The sequence below is a fragment of the Balaenoptera physalus genome (assembly GCF_965194825.1).
Source record: "Balaenoptera physalus genome assembly, chromosome: 14".
NCBI classification, from domain to species: Eukaryota; Metazoa; Chordata; class Mammalia; order Artiodactyla; family Balaenopteridae; genus Balaenoptera; species Balaenoptera physalus.
In genome coordinates, this window is record NC_138893.1 from 33,169,084 (window position 1) to 33,191,992 (window position 22,909).

At 34.5% G+C, this 22,909-nt stretch overlaps 1 protein-coding gene across 6 annotated transcripts in view; it reads right to left on the reverse strand.

Moving 5' to 3' along the window:
* The window catches only part of WDR11 (WD repeat domain 11), a 63,322-nt gene that overhangs the window by 26,981 nt on the left and 13,432 nt on the right, over window positions 1-22,909 (reverse strand). For all 6 annotated transcript variants that reach the window (XR_014253382.1, XR_014253383.1, XM_082424748.1 and 3 more), the window contains exons 7-15: window positions 22,524-22,638; window positions 21,466-21,661; window positions 21,027-21,130; window positions 17,808-17,984; window positions 15,183-15,267; window positions 9,319-9,425; window positions 6,881-6,956; window positions 2,270-2,378; window positions 140-264 (exon numbers count right to left, since the gene is read on the reverse strand). Coding sequence is in view for 4 of the 6 variants with exons in the window: in XM_082424748.1 (XP_082280874.1) it covers window positions 140-264; window positions 2,270-2,378; window positions 6,881-6,956; window positions 9,319-9,425; window positions 15,183-15,267; window positions 17,808-17,984; window positions 21,027-21,130; window positions 21,466-21,661; window positions 22,524-22,638 (1,094 nt within the window). In the remaining 2 variants the exon portion in view is untranslated. The remainder of the gene's footprint in view (window positions 1-139; window positions 265-2,269; window positions 2,379-6,880; window positions 6,957-9,318; window positions 9,426-15,182; window positions 15,268-17,807; window positions 17,985-21,026; window positions 21,131-21,465; window positions 21,662-22,523; window positions 22,639-22,909) is intronic.

Consider the following 22,909-nt stretch of genomic DNA (forward strand, 5'->3'; position numbering starts at 1 on the left):
CTAACTCTATAGTAACATGAGCATGTACTGAAACACCAACGTATGTTCAAAAGCAGACTAGCGGTGCCTTGGGATGACATTTGTCAATTTCCCAACCATGACTTGGCTATTACAAATGACAGGGGCGGAAACAGGGTACCTGATCACAGATGACTCAACAACACTCAGCTCTGTATCTGAGACCACGGTCTGGCGGGCCATGGCCTCTCGGGTAGCCAGCTGTTTCTTTCTTAGGCTCTTCAAGTTGTGAGAAGGTGACCACTCCTGTGGAGCAAAGATAGACATGCCCACAAGTGATCAGTTTCTCTGTCAAAGAACCCTTCCAGAAGAGCTGGGCATACCCGCCATTGCCCAGCGTCACTTATTATTACTACACATGAATTCACAATCTGTTCTTAGGTTTTACTTTTTTTAGAAAGGTTGAATGAATGCATCTTCATTACAGCTTATGGTAAAAGATTTTAAAGATCTACCTCTATTTCCTTCTACCTCTAATCTTCAATTACAGCTTAAGGGAAAAGAGCTTAATGGCCAACTCCAACAGGTTTTAAACTTTTGATGCTTTCATTTTTTACAAAATGAAAATAATACGTTTAATTATGGTATCTCCCACTCCTTACCTCCCCACCTCCCCCTTAGGTACACAAGGTGAGATGATCACACTCCTCCAATCATGGCCCATTATCATCTGTAGGTCCACCCCAAACCTCTCCTTTTATTTATTTATTCCTGATTATTCTAATGCATTTAATCTAATATCCTCTCATATGTATAAATTCTTAACATGCAGTTATTTTACATGCACATATTTGTGATCTGCATTAACAGTAGTGTGTTATATATCTCATCCTGTTTCTAACTCTTTTTACTCAGTGCAATGTATTCAAGTCCCACCTCTGTTGTTTCTGCATGTTTTATATAACACTCCATAGGTACATCTGCTAATTTTTAGTCTAGTTTTTAGTTTAGTTTAGTTTCCCAGCAAAAGACACCCAGATTGTCTCTATACTCTCCTCACGGCAAATTACACTGCAGTCAATATCCTCACAGAAGTTCCTGTATGACCAGAAGCTGATCAGCTGGGACACAGGGGATGTCTGTGTTTGCCTAAGTGCTGCCAGTTTGCTCTGCAGAATGGCTTCACTGGTCTACATACCTATCAGCAGTGCCAAGGAATTCCTACAGCCCATATTACACCCACATGGGATGCTACCTGGCTTTCCAATTTTTGTTAGTCTAAAAGGTATATCATGGTTATTTTACTTTGCACATCTCAAAACCGGTGAGTTTGAACATTTCTTCACATGCCTGTTGGCCTTTTAGGTCTCTCTGCCGTTCATTAACTGCTCACATGCTTGTTCATCCTTCCACTGGGGCTCCTGTCGCTTCATTGCAGGAGTTCCCACAATACTAATCCCTTAGAGGGATTAGTTGGCCCTTTGTCCATCTTAGACTCTGGAAAATTTCTTTTTTCAATTTGTCTTCTATATTTAACCTTGACAACGGTCTGATTCATTGAATAGAAAGCACCAATCTTGATATAATCAAATTCATTCAATTTTTTTGCCTTTTGGTTTGAGCTTCGGATATCCTCTTTTGCCCCCAGAATAGAAAAATACTCTTCTGTATTTGTATTAATTTTATAGCTTTACTTTTTTTTACATTTAGGTCATTAATCCTGTGGAGCCCACCTCTGAATATGGTATTATGCAGAGATCCAGTATTTTTCTCCATAAAGTGAGACAGTTTCCCCAATACTGTCTACTAAACAGTCTGTCCCTCCTCTTGGGTTTGTGAGCTACTTTACTGTACAATCAGTTCGCAAACATTCATGGGTCTGTTAATGAGCTCTTTATTATACTGATCCATTTCTGTTTCTTGGGCCAATATGACACTGCTTTTATGTCTATGGTTTAATAATATGTACTGTATGGGGTAGGATGGGTCCAACCCCCACCCATACTGCCTACATTACTCCTCTTTTTTCAAGGTTGACTATGACCTTTATTCTTCCATAAATATTTTAGAATATGTTTATCATGTTCCTCAAAATATCTAAATTAAATTTTAATTGGAATTTAATATAATATTAGCTTAACCCATCCAAGAAAATAAGAGTTACCTCCATTTGTTTAGATCATCTTCTCTGAATACACATTTTTGACAAGAAAATACACAGGAGTAATGATTTCAATTCAAGCTAAAGAAAAATATTCACCACATATATACATATCTAAATAAAATGTTTACTTCTTAAATTGTAACTTACCAAAGCAGTTATTGCAGGGAAGTTTTTGGACATTTCTCTAAGAATGGTACAGGTCCTAACATCCCATAACTCCAGGGGTTTATCTTTGAATACAACTGCCAAATACTGCCTAAAATAAACAAAATTACTAAATAAACCTCTTTTTGCAAAATTTTCACAAGCAGTGCAAATAAAAAGTTCAGTAAATCAGAAAGCTCAGATGACACATTCTAAACAAAGAGAATTTAAACTAACCTTTAGCCCTCATGATTAATATAGTCCTAAGAAGGTAAAGCTCTAAAATGACCTGTGAGAGCCACATAGCCATAATTAGGCAAGGAGCCCAGCTCAGAGTGATGAGAAAAGGCATGAGTTCACATCCTGGTGCCACATCTTACAATAGCCCTCCTGCGGCTCAATTTTCTCATCAACACATGAAAATACCACTACTTACATCAATGGATTGATTGGAATGCAGGTTACGTAAAAATTAAATGAAAAAGTAAGTAAAGTTTCTATCATGCCGACAGTGAGGAAATGTGACAGGGTAGGAAGATCCCTGTAGCTCAGTGTTATCAAAGGACTCCCACTTGATAATTATGTGACCTCAGACAAACCACGTGACCTTTTGAGTTTTATTCTGCTTATCTTTAAAATGGCAACACCTGTCTTACATACCTCACTAAATACTGTAAGGATAAAAAAAAAAAAAAGGACCAGCACACATGAAAGAATTTTATAAACCATGATGGATTATACAAATGCAATATGTTACATTTTTTTATTACATCTAATATAAAAACAAGTAAAGGCATGTATGTAAATAACTAATACAAAAGAGAATCTGGTAAATGCTATAAAGATTCACTATGAAAGTTGAGATTAATTTTGACAATAGGAAAATGGCATTCTAGGCAGAGTTACAAGTGTGATAAATGGCAAAAGACAGGAAAGGACACAGGGTGTTCGGGGGAACATGCTGTTTGAAATGCAGAGTATGTGACAGCAATCATCATGAGAAAGAAGGCTAAAATGTGAATTTTGGATTCACATTGTAAAATCCCTAAGACACCCTAAAATGCAGTGCTAGCATGTGTAGAGATTCATCCTGCAGAGAATAGCAGATCACTGAGTTCTGAAGCAGTGGTGATAATGTGATCAGTTGTTTAAGATGTACTAATTTAGTAAGCTTGTGTAGAGTCAAGACTGACTGGAAATAGAAGAGACTGGAGTCCAAACAGTTTGAGCAATTCTCAAACTTCTTAGTCCCAGGACTCCCTTACATTTAAAAAAATTATTGAGGCTCTACTCCAAAGAACTTTTGTTCTTATGTGGGTTATACTAACTGATATTTTGCATATGAGGAATTAAACCTAATATAATTATAAACTATATTAATTCATTCAAAATGAAAAAAAGAGAAAATAACTATCAAGATGGTAGATGAAAACATATGCCATATTGATAATTACATTAAATATGAATAATTTAAACAATGCAATTAGAAGCAAAGATTATCAGATCAAACAGTAAAACAAGTCCCTATTACATGCTCTCTATAAGAAATCAACTTTAAAGACAGAGATAAGTTACAAATAGGAGGAAGGAAAAAGATATACCATACAAACACTAATCAAAAGAAAGCTAGAGTGGCTATACAAATCAGACAAATCAGACAAACTTCTGAACAAAGAATATTACCAAAGACAAACAGGATTATTTCACAATGATAAAGAAGTGAATGAATCAAAAGGATATGATAAGCATGGCAGTCAATGAAACAGAAAACAGAAAACCAGGGAGAAAAATCAAAGAAACCATAGAAGTTTATTTGAAAAAATTAATAAAATTGACATAATTTACTGATTATCAGAAATGAAAGAGACATTACTCAGATCACACAGCCAGTAAAAGAATAAGGGAATTATTATGAACAAGCTTATATCAATAAATTCAACAACTTCAATGAAATGAATGGACAGATTACTTGAAAGACACCAACTACCAAAGCGTACTGAAAGAAATATATATATAACCTGAATAGCTTGGCATCTATGAAAGAAGATGAATTTATATTTTAAAACTTCACTGCAAAAAAAATTCTAGACCCAGATGGGTTCCTCAGTGAATTCGCCCTATTTAAGGAAGAAATAATACCAATTCTACACAAACTCGCCTAGAAAAAGGAAGAGGAGGAAATATTTCACAACGCATTTTACAAGGTCATTACCCTGATTCCAAAACCAGTCAAGGATATTACACAAAAACTAGACCAATATCCTTCATGAACTCAGATGCAAAAATCCCTAATAAAATATCAGTAAATCAAACCCAACAATATATCAAAATATTAGCAAATCAAATCCACTAATACATCATGACCAAGTGGAGTTTATCCCAGGAATGTCAAGTTTAACATCTGAGAAATCAAGCAATATAATTCACCATATTAAGCCAACTTAAAGAACAAAACAAAAACACACCAAATGATGATGTCCATAAATGCAAAAAAAGCATATGACAAAATTCAACACCTACTCAATGATACAAAGTTTCAGCAAACTAGGAACAAAAAATTTCCTCAACCTGATAAAGGGTATCTAGATATATCTACAGCAATATCTTTCTAGATATGTCTCCTCAGGCAAGGGAAACAAAAGCAAAAATAAACAAATGGGATTACATCAAAATAAAAAGCTTCTGCACAGCAAAGGAAACAATAAATAAAACAAAAAAGACAACTTACCGAATGGGAGAAGATATTTGCAAATGATATATCTAATAAGGGGTTAATATCCAAAATATATAAAGAACTCATACAACTCCACAACAAAAAGACAAACAACCTGATTAAAAACTGGCCAGAGGAGGTGAATAGACTTTTTTCCAAAGACACACAGATGGCACGTGAAAAGATGTTCAACATCACTAATTACTTGGAAATGCAAATCAAAACCATAATGAGATATCACTTCACACCTGTCAGAATGGCTATTATCAAAAAGATAAGAAATAAGTATTGGTGAGGACATGGAGAAAAGGGAACCCTCAGTTGGTGGAAATGTAAATTGGTGTAGCCACTATGGACGACAGTATGAAGATTCCTAAAAAAATTAAGAATAGAACTACCATATGATCCACTTATCCCACTTCTGGGTATTTATCCAAAGAATAAAAAAAAAAAAATCCGAAAAGATACCTGCATCTCCCATGTTCATCGTCACATTAATTACAATAGCCAAGATACAGAATCAACTTAAGTGCCTATCAACAGAGGAATGGATAAAGAAGATGTGGTATATATATATATATATATATATATATATACACACAATGGAATATTATTCAGCCATAAAAAGAATATCCTGCCATTTGCAACAATGTGAATGGACCATAAGGGTATTATGCTAAGTGAAATAAGTCAGAGGAAGACAAATACCATGTGATTTTACTCATATGTGGAATATAAAAAACATAAACAAATTAAAAAAACAAAATAAACAAACCAAACCAAATTAAAATAAACATGTAGATACAGAGAACAGAGTAGTGGTTACCAGAGGGAAAGAGGTAGGAAAGAGGGCAAAATGGGTAAAGGAGATCAAACGTGTGGTGACAGATGGAAAATAAATTTTTGGTGGTGAGCACGCTGTAGGGTACACAGAGGTATCAATACAGTGCTGTCCACATGAAACTTACATAATGTTATAAATAAATATTACCTCAGTAAAAAATTAACTATTTCAGTATATAAATAATAATTGAAAATTGAAATAAAAAAAGAAAAAACACCATTTATAATAGCATCAAAGAAAAAGCAAAAAATAATTCACAAATGATGCGTAAGACCTATATGCTGGAAACTACACAAGATTATTGAAAGAAATTAAAGAAGAACTAAATAAGTGGAGAGATACACCACATTCATGAATCACAAAACTCAGTAGACGTCAATTCTCCCCATGTTGATCCACGGATGCAATGCAATGAAAATCAAAATCCTAGGAAGCTTTTATGGTAAAACTGGTAAGTTGAATCTAAAATTTATATGGAAATGCAAAGATCCTCGAAAAGCTAAAGCAATTTTAAAAACAATTTCAGAGTGCTTACTCCTTCTTTCTTTGTTCTTTTGATTAGTTTTCATTCAGTCTCTGTTGTCAATAATCCTGCTTTACATTTATTTTCCCTTGGAACAAAAAACTCAGAAACTTACTGGAATTAGATCTAAATTACAAATAAGGAAAATGAATTCTTTTACTCAGTAAACCCAAACTGAGGTGGAAGTTGAAATAAGAATTTCACCAGACAACAAATAACATTTCTTAGTAAGTGACAGGCATTTATATCAACATAGCTACAGTGGAACACAATGGGGTTACTGGTTTTACCAATCTAATGAAATGTTAAGGTTCAGATAAGTTACCTTGTCTTTTTAGAAGCGGAGAATTAAAAGCAATAGCAACTTAATTTTGCGATTAAAATATTTTCTTTGATATGGCTGCACATCACAGTTTGCTGTCACTAAGAAATTCTATACGCATGCACGCATACTCTCCCTTTCTTAAAGATAAAAAAATCCCTGAGATTACCTTGTGATAAGACCAGAGAATTTTTTTTTAGGATGACACTTACTTCAAATGAGATACTTTAATCATTTCGATGGGCGATTCATCATTACCTCGTTCACCACGAAAAGCAATGCTCCTACCTTTAATTGCAAATATTAAAGAAAAGGTAAAAAAGCACATAAAACATGTAAGAAACTAAAAGCTATACCAGTGTAATTTGATCAGTGCTACCGTCTATTCCTGTTCACTCTTCCATTTGCTTCTAAGCTGTTTCTAATAATCTAAATTCAAAAGTATTCTCAAGTATTCAAAAGTATTACAAGTTAAAGACCAACAGTATATTACTTACATTCAAATATCTACTTTATAAAAATATATTTTCATTTTTTTATAGAATTTCTTGAAGTCCTTCTGTGGTTTCTTTCAAATAATTTAATCTTAGAAATTTAGAAATACCAATTTCTAAAGTTTTAATGCATCTATGGTAAAGCAACTACTTACTGTAAAAACTACTGGTACATTCAAAGTAATATAAATATTTTCATGTTTACAAATACTAACTAGTGGAGAAAACACTCTTTGAACAGGTATTTAAGATTTCTTGTCCCATGTGCAAAATACTCAACTACAATATTTTGACATGTTCCTATCAAAAGGTCTCTATAAACTGAAACTGGGGAATATTAAGAATTAGTTAATAGCCAAAGAAGCTAAATGGTTTTCTATAACTTAAAAAATGCAAGTTCTACTTTATGTTTGAACAAATATACATTTTTTTTGGCTGCGTTGGGTCTTCGTTGCTGCGCGTGGACTTTCTCTAGTTGTAACGAGCAGGGTCTATTCTTCATTGTGGTGTGTGGGCTCTCATTGCGGTGGCTTCTCTTGTTGCAGAGCATGGGCTCTAGGCGCGCAGGCTCAGTAGCTGTGGCACACAGGCCCTAGAGCATGCAGGCTTCAGTAGTTGCGGTGCGTGGTCTCAGTAGTTGTGGCGCACAGGCTCAGTAGTTGTGGCTCAAGGGCTTAGTTGCTCCACGGCGTGTGAGATCTTCCTGGACCAGGGATCGAACCCGTTTCCCCTGCATTAGCAGGTGGATTCTTAACCACTGTGCCACCAGGGAAGTCCCTGAACAAATATATTTTAATATCTTTTCCTAGGTTTCTATTACATTAAACAAAAGAGAGAACATACTCAATTCAAAGACAAATGGGTGCCTATATGTCTCCCTGCTCTTCAATGCCATCAAACAGAATCTCACTATTATTATTCGTCAAACACCCTATATCCTTTCCTGGCTCTGCTAGTCGGCTGCCCTCCTTAGAAGACAAGGCTGTAAAAGTCTATAATCAATGAATTTAAATGTCCCACCTAAAAAGTCAGTAACTATTACTCAGAAATTTGTTCCTCAAAAATAAATCTGTGAAAGACAGATTTTAAGTTATCTAACAGTCCTAGACCTGAGCTGATTGGAAAAAATGAACAGGCATTTTTTTAGTGAATGATACTACAGAACAGCATTTCTTCCCTGGGCCACCATGTAACTACAGTGACCAGTGCCAGTTTATTGGCAAATCAGGAATGTAGGGATAGGGGTCACCGGGCAGGTCATTTCCAATTAGACTAGAGCAACACTGGACTAAAGTGGGGCTAATTCTTTGAGGTTTAGTAACATACTCTGATAAGTAAGAACAACTATAAATTAGAAATATATATTGAGAATACAAGGAAGCAACCATGTATATGATTTATTATACACACATGTAACTTACTGGTTAAAACTATCTACATATATTCATATTGCTAAGCCATTTAAAAAAAAACTCCCCACAATTTTGTAAAAAAAAAAAACTATTTGAAATCATTCCATGTGCTATATATAAAATAATATAAAACCTTCACCTTACTCTATTTTCAAGTTCTTATTTTGAAACTCACTGGGCTGTAGGTTTTTAACAATCGTGAACAAGTTACTTTACTGGAATATTTCCTATTATAAAGTCTTTAAACTCCGAAATTAAGTTTTCCTATTTAGCCAGCCAGAGATTATCAAAAGTTTTAAATTTAAGCATTTAAAAAGAATCCTTATTTATAAGATTTTTAAGGGTTTCCTGCAAAGGCCAAAATTTTTAAAAGAGAATCTAATAAAGTGTAACTACAAAGATTTATTTTAAAACTGTACTTCTGGTTATCTACAACAATGTACTTGAAAGTACAACTGATACCATATTTATGAATTTGTCCATTCAGGCTAATGGTACTCCATTTACCATGCACTTGTGTTAACACAATTTGCATACAAACAATGATGAGTCTTTTCCAAGGCAATTATTATAGAACAACCAAAAGATGAATACATAAACACAGAATATATAAAAATGAATATATAAATGAGAAAAAACTCCAAGGTGAAAGAAAGTACTTTGGAACATGTTTTATAAATAGCAACATCTTTGATCAATATGATGGTACCATTTTAAATATCTTAATAGTCTAAATACACAAACCTGTTGGAAGATCAACCAGCTGAAGTTCGTTCCTCACTAATCCCATGTTGTTTGGTGTTGAGGTAGAAAAAGAAAGAAAACCAGTTAAACTCGTCCATTCAATACCCCTATAATGAGAAATTAAACAAAGATTAATCTAATATTCTTTTTTTGTTTGAAAAATTTATTTGAAAAATAAGTTTTTTCTATGACCTAAATTTTATTATACAAGTTAATTAAGGAATTATATTAATATGACATTTATTTGAGACTATATTATCATACATTTCCAACATATATAAAATTATTTCTAATTAAAACTTTATCTCCAAATCCAATAAAAAGACAGGTTAGTTATCAGAATTCATAGCACTAAAATAGCTATTAAAATCTGGCAAAGGAAGAGAGTCACATCACAGTATTTGCCAAGAATTCCACTGTTTAAAAACAAGTGGTACAGAAATATTCTGAGCAGACTGCTTAATGTTGAGTACACGTAGGAACTTTATCAAATTTTATCAAAATTCCTAGTTGGTCAGGAAGCAGAAATTCCTGAAGCAAACAATACAAACTGAGCTACTAGATTTGGAAGTGGATGAACGTTCCAAATAGTATGTCAATTAGAGAAAAGCATAAAAGAAAAATCAGACACGTATGACAAGACAGTAACTTATCAACCTAATGTCCTGGGAGTCCCCTTTATTTGGGACTGATAGTAGGTGAGTCCATGTTTTTTTCCCACTAACATAACTGGCTTCATCATCAATGGAAAATGGGGGGACCCAGGACAAGTGAATTCATCAGAGTCACAAAAAGAAGTGAGAAACACTACTATTACCCTGCATTGCTTACAAGGTAGCTGGCTGGGAGGCAAGTCTAAACCTCTGTTCTATACGCAATTGCTCATTCAGCATTTACAGGACAACCATTTTTAACAATGACATAATGTCTATGGCTGCTTTCACGATACAATGGCAGGGCTGAGTAATTGTGACAGAAATTTTATGGCCTACAAAGCTTAAAATATTTGCCATCTGTCCTTTACGGAAAATATTTGCTGACCTCTGATCTAGTTTTTCCACTTGTACTCCAATTTGAATGCTATTGCTAGATTTAGCATTAATACTGCTCTGAACATGTCTCTCACCTGCCCAAGAAAAGGTATCAATACAATGGCTCCTGCATCAAATCCAAACTCTTCTCTGTGACTTTCAAAGCCATTCGGCATCAAACTTACCTCTCAATCATCTGAACCTTGTGTTAAAAAGGTTTAGATGTTAAAAAACCTTGCTATTTTAACGAGAGTAGCTTTTCCTCACTGACCCCTGTGTACCCACCTACTTGTCTTTTCTCAGAGGAGCAAAGATAATCCCAAGAGAACTGAAAATAATATTTGCAACAGCAGGGAATTACTGTAGTTATCAATTTATAACTCTTCAAATGTAAAGTTGTGTTGAAACACTCAGATTAGGCTGCTAAAAACGGAGAACTCTTGAGACTTTCCATGCCTGGAACGACCCCTCTCCTTCCCTCTTCAAATACTATCTAGTATCAAGTCCCGGCTCCAGCACTTACCAGCTCTGTGCTCCTCTACCTCTCAGTTTCCTCATCTGCTGTGCAGGAGTAATAACACTGAGTGCATAAAGAAGGCCTGGCACAGAGTAAGCGTTGTATGTATTCATAATCACCATCAATGATTACTCTTATTTCAAGATCTAACTCAAGCCCTATTTTCTTCATTAGGCCTCCTCATTTACTATACTCAAACTGCACCTATAGCAACTACTATATAAGTTGGTTAATTATTCACTGGAAAAGTCCCTTTGTCTTGTTTCTCTTTCTTTCCCCTAACACATAGTACTCATTAATTTTTCTACTGAGAGTGAACAAAAGGAGACAAGAATCATTTTGAACTTCTGTTCTCTAAATAAGTCTGGTAGCTTCAATCAGATCTGTTTACCCACAGAAACCTTAAGATATACTTTCCAAGTCTTGCTGCTGGCAATCTGAACTACTTATACTCCAGTATAGTAATGCCACTACCTCTGGACAGTAAAAATTTCAGTCCTCCCACTTTTCATTTATTATTTTTAAAAATACATCTGTTAGGTACCCCATATATGCCGGTGCCTGTGCTATTAAGTACCCAGTACATGCCAGCGACTTTGCTAGGCTAGGGAATACAGATGTGAATGAGATGGAGGTAACTGTTGTCCTTCAGGAGCCTACAATCTAGCAGAAAAGAGACGTTATACAAGTGCATCTGGTATTATCTATCTCAAAAGAGAACAGTGCTGAGTTCAACAGGAGCTTGTAAGAGTCACATGGAATCTGGTCTCAGGGGCCAGGCTGGGCTTCCTGGGGAAACATTAAAGCTGAGGCTCAAAGGGCAAATAGGGTTTTGCCTGGAAGCCTCAACTGCTTTCAGTGGAAACAACAGTGTGACTGATGGAGAAGCACTGCAGTAGACTGTACTCTCTTAGAAGGGAGGTACCATGCCCTGTCTCTCTAAGCACATGACAGGCACTCAGCAAATTCTGTTAGATTAAAAGAACGATGTCCCAAAAAAGCCTACCATGCCTCCTTATGTTTCTAAGTGCCGTACATATTCAGAGAAGTGCTTTCCCCACTGTTTACAGGATGTCCCAGTGTTCAGGATATAACAGAACATGGGTGGCTGCTTATTTATAATCGAGCACCACGAGTGTGTTGCCTTTGAGCAGATTCCAGCAGCAGCCTGTATATCTGACTGCTACTGATCAACTAAAGAAAATAAAAATCACGTTGGACTTCAAAGTGTATTAGATAAGGAGGGGATTATTTCTCAAAAGAAAAGAATGAAAACTCTTGTCAAACACAGCTGAGCACAACACTGCTCCCAGGGTTAGAAAACCACTGTCTAGGTTTAACCACACACTGAGCTCTACAAAAACTCTTAAGAACAGCATCTCATTTTCTGACTCAGTCTAAGTTTGTTTTGTAGCATTCCTTACTACTGAACAATTGTAACCTTAGAATCTACCCACAGGTATTCAGTGTTCTGACTCCTACAGATTCCCAAGTTGGGCCTGTTCACCTGAACTGGGGATGCTACGTTAGCTACTTCCCAACACTGGGTGGCTGGCGGGGGCAAACACTTTCTGAAAGGTCTTGAAGTTCTACCATTATATGAAACTAACTTCTGCAAATTTACAGACAGACAAAATAGAGATCATTTTACTTTCCACAAATCACTCAATGTACTCAAAGCAATACTGAGTCAATCAGTGTTTTGATACCCATATAAACTGCTGTTTTAACAGTTTTTGACACTGAAATTAGTATTGGGCTATATTATTGTAATTTTAGCCTATTGGACAAAGACACCAACTAAGAATATAAGAACTCTAATAATCTAAGAAAACCTATATGTACCACCCTACATTATTTACTTCTAGGTATCTTCCACTGGATTATAAGCCTCCCAGGTTTTGTCTGTTTACAGGCATACAGAAGAGGATCAATATATACTTCATATTTGTAAAGCATAACTGGTTAAAACATCATAGCTTTCAAAAAACGCACAGATGCAACTATCTGTAGTTAGGCAGTACCAGGCCATATGTATGCTAAAGACTGAAGTACTTAAGATGAAGTGGTTTTTAAAAACACTTTTAGTACTAAGTAGAAAAACAACTTTCTAAAGTTGGCCTTTAATTTGCATATGAGTATCTAGAACGTATTGGGTTTATTGCTAATAAGTTCAGCAATTTTTATAACACATCTGTGAAATTTTCATAATGGCTTTTAATTGTAATACTATAATTGCATTAATTGAAACACAAAGACAGCAGTATTTTAGCATCCTCTTGGGCACCATCTCTGGATGTAAAATGTGAATTATCTTCAAAATGGCAATTAAGAGGGAAAATTTATATTTAAGAAAATGGAGCATATTTGCGTGATTGTTCACAACACTAGCCTGACTGAGTAGCATACCCCTTAGAGTTATTTGGTACCCCAAGTAACACATTATAAATAATTTCGGTGTCAATAACAAATATTATCATAACATGTGTAAGTCATGTACTTAGTGACATCTACGACCTGAACAATCCAGGAAAACAATCTTACTTACAGTAAATAGCTCACTGATTAACTAGCTATTGTGTCTTTATTAAAGATTACGTACTGTGGTGATCATTTCACAATATATACAAGTATTGAATTACTACACTGTACATCTGAAACTAATATGTTATATCTCAACTGTACCTCAATATAAATAAATAAACAAATAAATAAATAAATAAGATTTCAGTGTTCCGAAAAAAATGACAATGTGCTTGATTTTCCAGAAGCATGTACCAAATTCCTGGCATTAATCCTGGTTTAGTCAACATTTTTATCTTATTGCCAAAATGTTTCCAACTAATCTATGTGAATTTTTTAGCTGGAGATTTAGCACATGTATCCTAAGAGCTCAGTTCTAAAGCCTGAAACGCCTGGACTGAATTCCATGTACCTTTTCATGCCTCCACAATACTCAGTTTCTTCTTCTGTAAATTGGGAATAATAACAGTGCCTACTGCATAGAGTTGTAGTGAGGATTCAATGAAACAATGCCTGTAAAGTATCAACACTTAACATAATCCTTAGAACAAATACTGATTAAATGGTGAGTTTTGATTGATTGGTGTTTGCCATAAAAGGGAACACTGCACACAAAAGCCAGGGGTGAAAGGAAATGTCAAGAGAAGAAACGCAAACAGGAAAGAAAGGGAGAGAGAAGGTATCAGTGGCAGCAGGGACTACTGGAAGGAGAGAGAAAAGATGAACAACAGCCTGGAAGGATCCAAGCAGAGACCTGTGTCTCTGCACCCCAAAAGCCTAACACTTTTGAAGACATTACTCCTCCATGTAGATGTATTTAGGGAGATACTGTAGGGGCATAGCATAAGGTGGTGATAAACAGTCACTCAGGCTGTACCAAAAAATCATGCACTTCAAAGAATAAGGCAACATAAATGCTTCAGAAACTTCCATCATAATCAGAAGTTGAGATACTTCAAGGGTTGACCCTTCCCCATTTAGAAAATGCATTTATTCCGAATAATGTGCACACTTAGGGTTCACTAAGAATTTTAACGCACACATGAGAACTATAACTATAATACAACGTACAGGAGTGAGAAATGGCCTTTCGGATACATCTGTTCCAACATCATCAAAAAATACTGGAAGATTAATAAATTTATATTATATATGTGTAACTTTACACTCCGTCATTGCCAGGGCAAAGAAAGGAATATAGTCATGTGATCAGCAAGGTAATGCTATGGAGCAGGTATGTATGTACTTTACTTATTTTTAAAAAATTTTTATTGGAATGGCATGTATGTACTTTAAAACAGAAAGCAAGAGTCATCCTTCTGTCCTGTTAGCCTTCCCTCAGATACCTCTGCATACAGAGAACTCATAAAACAGATCACATCTCAAAATGAAAGAATAAATGAGATTAATTAACAATTAAAATGCCCTTATTCAAATTTTTCATGAGCAGTCCTACTGAGGGATCTTTACAGAAAAGGGAAACAAACTATATAAACCGGAACAAGGGAAAAGAGTGATATCCAGTGAGAAAACAGCCTAGACCTTAGGAGAGATAAATAAGATGCAGAAATAAAGTGAGAAAAAAATTCTCCACTGCATAATGTTCTCTACAAAGTAAACAATTAGTACTCATCCTTGATGAACATAGCCATTAGTTGGACATGAATATGCATTATTCAAAGTTTTCAGCCAAATAATCACCACTGCAGAGTATTCAGTGTAGAAAAGTCCACAAGAACTTTTTTCTGGTATTACATATGTTTATGATCTCAATATCCCAATGACAGACTCACTTGACTTCACACGAGTGGATGCTTAACTCCTTGTGCAGCAGCCCACTGGTGAGATGGTACACCAGGACAAAACCATTACTTGTACCTATTAAAATGACATAATAGAGGAGAATTAATCTAGTGGAAGTTCCAAATCTAACAAAAGTCTTTTCTCAAGATTTCAATTATTTTACAATATCTATATTTTATAAAAGGAACCCAAGCTAGGTGTGAAGAAAGAGTAAATTTCTGTGTCTTCCTTCTCATCAAAAATGGGCTAAATCTCATGTGCTCTGTAATCCTACCTAAATCCAGGGACAGATTTTCAAAGACTTCACAACCTAATTCAATGCACACAAAATCTGAAGATGCACCTTCTTAAGCTTTTTGAATGTTTATTATAACTGATCCTCAAAAAGGCAACCTAGCAGAACTAATTAACCAGATTTTTCTAGTTTTCTTTACAAAGATTTTGGTTTTGTTCTGTCTTTAACATTAAATACATCATAAAGTAAAGCAAAGTACAGTGGCTCACTGTGGATTTTACAGTTAAAGAAGCCTGAGTTTAAGCCCTGGCTCTGCCCTATACTCTTGCAAATTACTTGCCCACACTAAATTTGTGTTAGTATCCCTTTAACATGGGAATAATGGAAAATCTATTTGTTGGAGATTAAATGAGAAACATACGTAAAACACTTAGTATAACACTCGGCACAAAGTAAGTACATGATTATTACTATTTCTGTTATCACTGTAATTATGATTTGTAGTTATTATTATTCCTAAAGCTTTTTGTGGTCTCAGGTAATACGTCTAAATTTTAATTAGAAGGGACATGGCCACTTGAGAAAGTAATACTTTCTTGAGAAAGTAATGTTTCAGCCCTCAACATGTTTTTATAAGTCAAGCAATAAAAGTGAACAATGTAAGCGGTTGCACAATCACTTTCTCACTGCACATGACTTAAAAGAATTAATGGATTCATACAAAGCAATAGAATGTAGAAATAATAATAATATAATAATAATAAATGTAAAACTGCTAGGCAATTTCCAATTTTACCTAACTTGCTGAATTAAAGCTTCAGAAATTTCTTGCAAAACTATTCTAGAGAAATACAGTATTACACTTGGTTACATTTATCACCTATTCTACAGTATCTTCTAGTACTGAGAAAATATCTAAAGAATTACCAAAACTTTTCAATTATCAGATGTTCATAATAATCATATGATTTCTACAGTCTGCACATTTTGGTGATGTTGAAACTATGATTTAATATTTAAGGGGCCCAAGAAGAAGAAGTAATTCTGGTTGAACTCTGCTTCCCTTTCCTAATGACTCTGCAAGACTTTAGGCACTTATATTTTTTGCTTTTACTTTGTTACTATACTAAATTCAATAAATGACTTGCTATTCACTATATACCAGCACAATACAGCTTATTCTACAATGGAAATCTCAGAGCCTGACTCAGCTCTTGTTATCTAGCTATCCCAAGAAGTAATTTTCTCCAAGAAATTAATAAAATCCTAATTGAAAAAGAAGGTATACTGACATTGTACAGAGAAGTACACACTATGTACACTGACAAATCCCAATTGAAACCTCAATGAGAAGTTTAATATGAATCAATAGTTTCTAAAACAAAAATTAAACATCTATCTGCATTTATATAAATCTGGACACCTGTAAACACAGACCACTGAACCTTAAAATTCAAATCACTTTCAAAAGATAATAATGGAAAAAATGGGAAAATAAGAGTAGTGCCAAACAGTAATACTCAAACGAGCCATTAGGGCTCACAACTCGGCCATTACGTTGAGACACACTTGCCATAAGGTCAGGTTTTCATTTTAGGAAAAAAAAGAATCACAAATCACATGTTTACAGACCTTCTGGGAAAAAGCCAGAAGTCAAACCAACAGCATCTTAAGAAAAATGTTGACAATTTCAAACAAATATATTATTGTTCAAAATTTTAGAGAAATGAATTTTAACCTTATATACTAGTAGCAAATAGAAATTTGGTCCTCTCTGTAAAAGAAATCAGGTTAATCCCATTACCATGAAATTACTGTGACAGCAAGTTGAAACCCAGACCAATTTTTTTTATCTACAACATAAAAATATGCAATTTCAACCCAAAAGGCAAATCTTTAGTTTATAAAGACAATAGCCACTTTAAACACAATAAAACCAGGTTTAACATACAATTCTTAGCACATGAAGAACCTTGCTATTATTAAACTATTAAGTGTGACCATATTATTAGTTAACAAAAACTCACAACAAAATGACATGCACAGGAAGAGCTTGAGATGGTCCAAGAAAAGACAAGTAGTCTGGTTTCAGCATTACACAGGGACTTTCCTCCTGACATTTTAGAGATGTACCCATGGTGTCAGGGTCTCTGTCATCTGGTGTCAGGTGAATGAGTTATCATTGTGATTAAAAAAGATTAATAGAACAGAAAAAAAAAGTATTTCAAGATGAGTATTTATACAATTTCATTTAGCCTCTTCCTCCTCTTAAAGCATTTTAAAGGAGAATAAAGGATTTTCTAGTAACCAGGAAACTTAAATATCTTAAAAATGTAAAATAGACATTAAGAATTAAAAAAAGAACAGGTCCAATACTCACCAACAGCAAGCAATGGCTGATACATCTTGATATTTTTTGTGGTCAATGGTGGGCACATACGGATAGCAAACTGTGGTGAGGGCAGTCCTGAAAGCAGACCTGTTAGCAGGAATTTGAGTTGCACTTCCTGCAGAATGGAGCCTTTGGGATGTTCTTCCCCAACAATTGCACTTTGCCCTGATTTGTAATAAAAAATACAAATATGTTATTTATAACATACGCTGTTCTTAAAAATCTAAAGGAACTTTACAGTGGAAGTATACTCTTCAGGTCTAGAAGGTGTAATGTAGCACTCTAGTGCCTGTAGCTATACAATGAGTCTTACTTGGCTATGGGACTTAAACTGCATCATCTAATATCTCAAAGGATAGATTACTCCAGAGTATTGCTATCCAGAATTCAGGGACCTTTGTCTCCTAAGAAACACCATTTTAGCCAAAGTTCCTGGTATTAGGGCACCCAAGGCAAATGAAGAGGACTAGGGTTAGAGAACAGTTTCTGTAGCATGAGATATTACATTCTTGTCTTACTGCCTTTCTAAAGGGTTACTTTTCAATCTGATGCTCTTTAAAGGGCACATAAAATTGGTAATCACAAATAGCAGGTTCAAAGAACTCATTTAGATTTCTAATAAGAAATCTTAATGTGTCAATGTAATTACAACATTTAAGCTTTATAATTACATATTTTTATATAAATAAGTAAAATAAAATTTAAATACATACTTATAATTACTAATATATAATATATAAACCGTCACTAGTGACAGTTAAGTCTTAAATGGCATTATTTTTAGATACAGTGTTCGTACTTAGGTTATCAAATTTCAAACTAAAAAGATGATTCAAATAAAAACCATTCACAAAATGTGAATACAAAGTGTGCAACAAAATCAAAACCATTCACTAATAAGGGTATAAAAATTTTCTTCCTTTAAAGCACTACTGAATACTGGGATAAAGTTGTCAAAAGTACATATCAGGAATATGTGTGAGTATATACATATATGTACGCGCGCACACACACACACACACACACACACACACACACACTGTGAAAGGGAAGAATGAAATAATTACTAGGAGTGGGTGACGGGATTCTAACTAAACCTTTTAAAGCTGTAAAGTTGTTTTAGTAATAATGTTATTGTAAAATCGGTAAGATATACAGAAAAAAAGGCCATCAATTGAATCCAAATAAATGATCCCTTAGGATAAGCCATACAATTGGTATCAATCTTTAGTAACAAAGATGGGGTCTAAAGGAATGGCAAGTTCAACAGGTAGGTACCATGTTTACCAACTCTTGGCAGCTTGGAGTTCACTTCAGGAAACTGCCATATTTCTCTTCAAGCATCTTCCATGTGAGGTGATTCACAAAGTAGGGCAGATTAGGCCTTACTAAGCAGCAGCCTTTACCCAATGAATATAAATCAGGCCTCTGTCTTTAACTGAATTGCTTTCAATTACCACTAAGTACATAGTGAATTTCAAATTAAAAGTTTTAATTAAAATGTTTTCAAGTAACAAAGATTTATTTAATACTTTTAAATCAACAACACTGTCAAGAACTGCTATACAATCTGTATCATTTTGTCTCCTAAAAAATGTAATTTATATATCACTTAGATAACTAAACAGCATAAAATTTCCAACTCCTACAGGCTTTGTATTACTGATTAGTTCTGTGCATGTGTGTTTGTAATTCTTTTCACTTTAATATTTTATATTAAGTGCAGACAAGGTCAATTAACTTGGAAAATTGTGTAACTAATAAAATAAATTTTGCAAAACAATTATGTGTCTAAACTTCCTCGTATGGATTTATGTCTAGAAGGTGAAAAGAATTTTAAGTATAAAAGTTAGTGTCACTGAGCACAAGGATTCCACAGCTGGCAGGAACTGTGAGACTCCCAGGGTCTGGAGAGGTCAGGTCTTGCTTAGATTACGGTGAAGCAGCCGGGACTAGATGCCGGGCCGAGGAGCAGACTCCAGACTGGGATGACTAGGTTCACACTCCCACTTATTGGCCGTGTTGTCTGGGGCAAGTTTTTTAATCCCCCTGGGTCTCAGTTCCCACATACATAAAATGGAGATAATAATAATAATAATAGTACCTACTTTGTAGGGTTGTTGAGCTAATACTTAAGAGAATTTGGCACAGTATTGAACATAGTATTAAGCACTCAATAAATGTCATCTCTGATTAAGAAGATTAATAAGTTAATGCTCTTTCTAGTATATCATGGATCTTTACAGCATTTCAACAAAAGAACCTAGTAAATAATATCCATTTTCAATTACACTGTGGGAGAACAAGTAATGATAAAGAAAATCCTTTATAAACCACTAGCCACAATCTTAAAAGAATTAGACGTCAGCACTGCTTGGCATATTTACAATTTCTAGTTGTATATATTTGAAACCACCAATCCTCATTCTTCCTTGAATATATAGTGGTCCTATAATAATTAAATAACTTTGAAGCAATATATTATCTGCAAATAAAGATTTGTTGAAAGTAAGAATTCCCAATGTGAAAATAAGAAAATTTAAGTCAAAATGTTAAGACGATTTTTTCTAATACTGCTCAGTTACTTTATTCCTTCAATAAATATTTATCACACATCTAGAATGTGCAAGGCCCTGGGCCGAGCGTTGGGGATGCAAAGCTGAATCAAGCACTGTCCCACCCTTGTGGAGCTTATAATTTACTGTAGGGAAACAGACAAGTAAAATCACAACTACAATCAGCTGATGACTATTAGGGACCACATACATCAGGCTTGGGAGATTAAAGAAAGCAACACCTGAGCTGAATTTTGAATAAGGAGTAGCAGAAAGGGAGAGAGAGGAAGAGTGTCTTCAATTCTGAGCTGAGGGAGCAGCGAGCATGGAGGAGGGGGTATGGTATTGCCCAGCAAGGGCTATACGTGCAGCATCAAGATGCCGCATGCCGTCTCTTTCATTTAGATCAGAGCCCCTCACGAATGAACATTTTCTAATTCCAGCACTACAGTAACAGTCTACACTACTTCAGGTACTGTTATGCTTAAATATTTTATACCCCTCTGATTTATTTAGGAAAGAATAAGTCTACATTTTAGTTTCCTGAAGTATTAACTTTGACTTTATAATAACTGCAACCACTGACTATTAATTTTGCCCTTCAAAAAGTATACCTAACATGAAAGTGAGAGAAAAAAAAAAAGCAGTTTACCAATCATGTTATCTAAGGAGAGGTCTGGGAGTTTATTCTGTAGCACTCCTACAGGAATTCCACAGAAAGACACGGGTGAATATAAAGGTGACACGCCAGAACTACTGCAAAGACATAATAATTAGATGGTTCTTACACATTTAAAACATATTTAAAACCTGGTTCTTACATATTTAAAACCTGCATCACATGTTAGTAACTCAAAATACTAATTTTAGATTATAGTAGTCTATCAATTTTTACAGTATTCATTAATCTAACCCATAGGTGAAATATCTCTAGCAGGTTTACATAATCCCCTAAAAATCTAAAGTCTTAATTATCAATTTTAAAATATTTTTTTCAGAAAAAAGGTCCTGCTATTTTTATATGATTCTGGTAATCTAAAGAAAGGGGGAAACAAAGCAAAACAAAAAAGAGATCCTATTGGTTCATTTACCTGTTCCGCGAATTTCGATTACAAACGGCAGACTTCAGTTCCCATATCATAACCCTGCCATCACTCACTATGAGGGCAGCTGCATTCTCATTGACAGGACAACACACCATGCTGAAGGGGCGGACAGTTTTTGTCACCCTGATGGCATCACACTGGCTTCGTAAATCATAGGTAAGCTCCTGGACAGGATCTGGATCTTAACAGAGTATAGTTTTCTTTTAAATATTAGAGAGCAACCATATCAATGTCACTGCTACTTGTTTTAATTTAAATAATACCTCAACCAAAAAGGATATCATCCCTTCGCTAATGCAAAGTTTGTCAAAAATAGCTTCCCTGTTTACAATTACTAATTTCTTCAGGATATAAAGATAATTTACTTAATGACTGTCTACACCAAGTTTAATTTCCAAAATAATTATTATCAAAATAGTCTATTTAATATTTTTAAAATAAAGAAAATTCTTTGAAAAAGGATCAACAGTAATGTATGATTAAATAATGAACAGTGCACTTGTAGCCCAACATAGTTTACTGTGGTCTACAATAAGCCTGAAAATAATTATACTTTATAAAAGATGTGAAAGTCACTTTCACCTTTACATAGTACATCATTCCATAAAAACATTAGTTTTGTTCTCCAGGATAAGACTGATACTGACAACTGAATGCCCTGGAGACTTATTAACCTGTTAACTTTACCATGGAAATCCTAAAGCAGAGAAGTCAAAGGGGTGTAATAATAAAGGTATATACAAGGTTGGACTTGTGCTAAAGAAATAATCACAAAAGATAACATCCACTTAGCTCATGGATATAATCAAGAAGGGATTACAAAATATTACTATCTTTGCAGCATACAAGAGGTGCACTGTTACAACACTCAGAGATTATCTTGGGCTTGGGCTTTTTTATGCCTCATGTTATAACCATATTCTACTTTCTTAAGGCAAGGATTATTATTAACTCCATGCTTTGGTAAGTATTTGCCACATGAAGCTTTATAAAATAATTCTGAAGAAAAATATAATTAACATTATTGTGAGATATAAACTCACCTGGTTCCTCACTTGAAGTGGTGAAAATACTATTGTAAGATCTTCGAACACGTAAGGTTATACAACCATTTTCATGTAGGCAAAATAAACCATCACGTTGAAAGCAGGGTATTACCTTTAAATAGATGATGTATTTGTTTTTTAAAACAATAGATTTTAAAAGTATATACAGTGAGATTCATAAACTCATATTTAGAGAATATGGGCGAAAAAAACCCCAAAACACAAAAATACACATATAATCCCCTAGTTTTAAAACTAAATGAACATTTTAAAAAATCCATCAATAATCCTAAAAAATCTGTCTTTATCCATGTAACTTAAATAGTTCAGTACATATCTCCAGATCAGTCAGAAGAATTTCTAGAGTTAAATCAAACCAATCT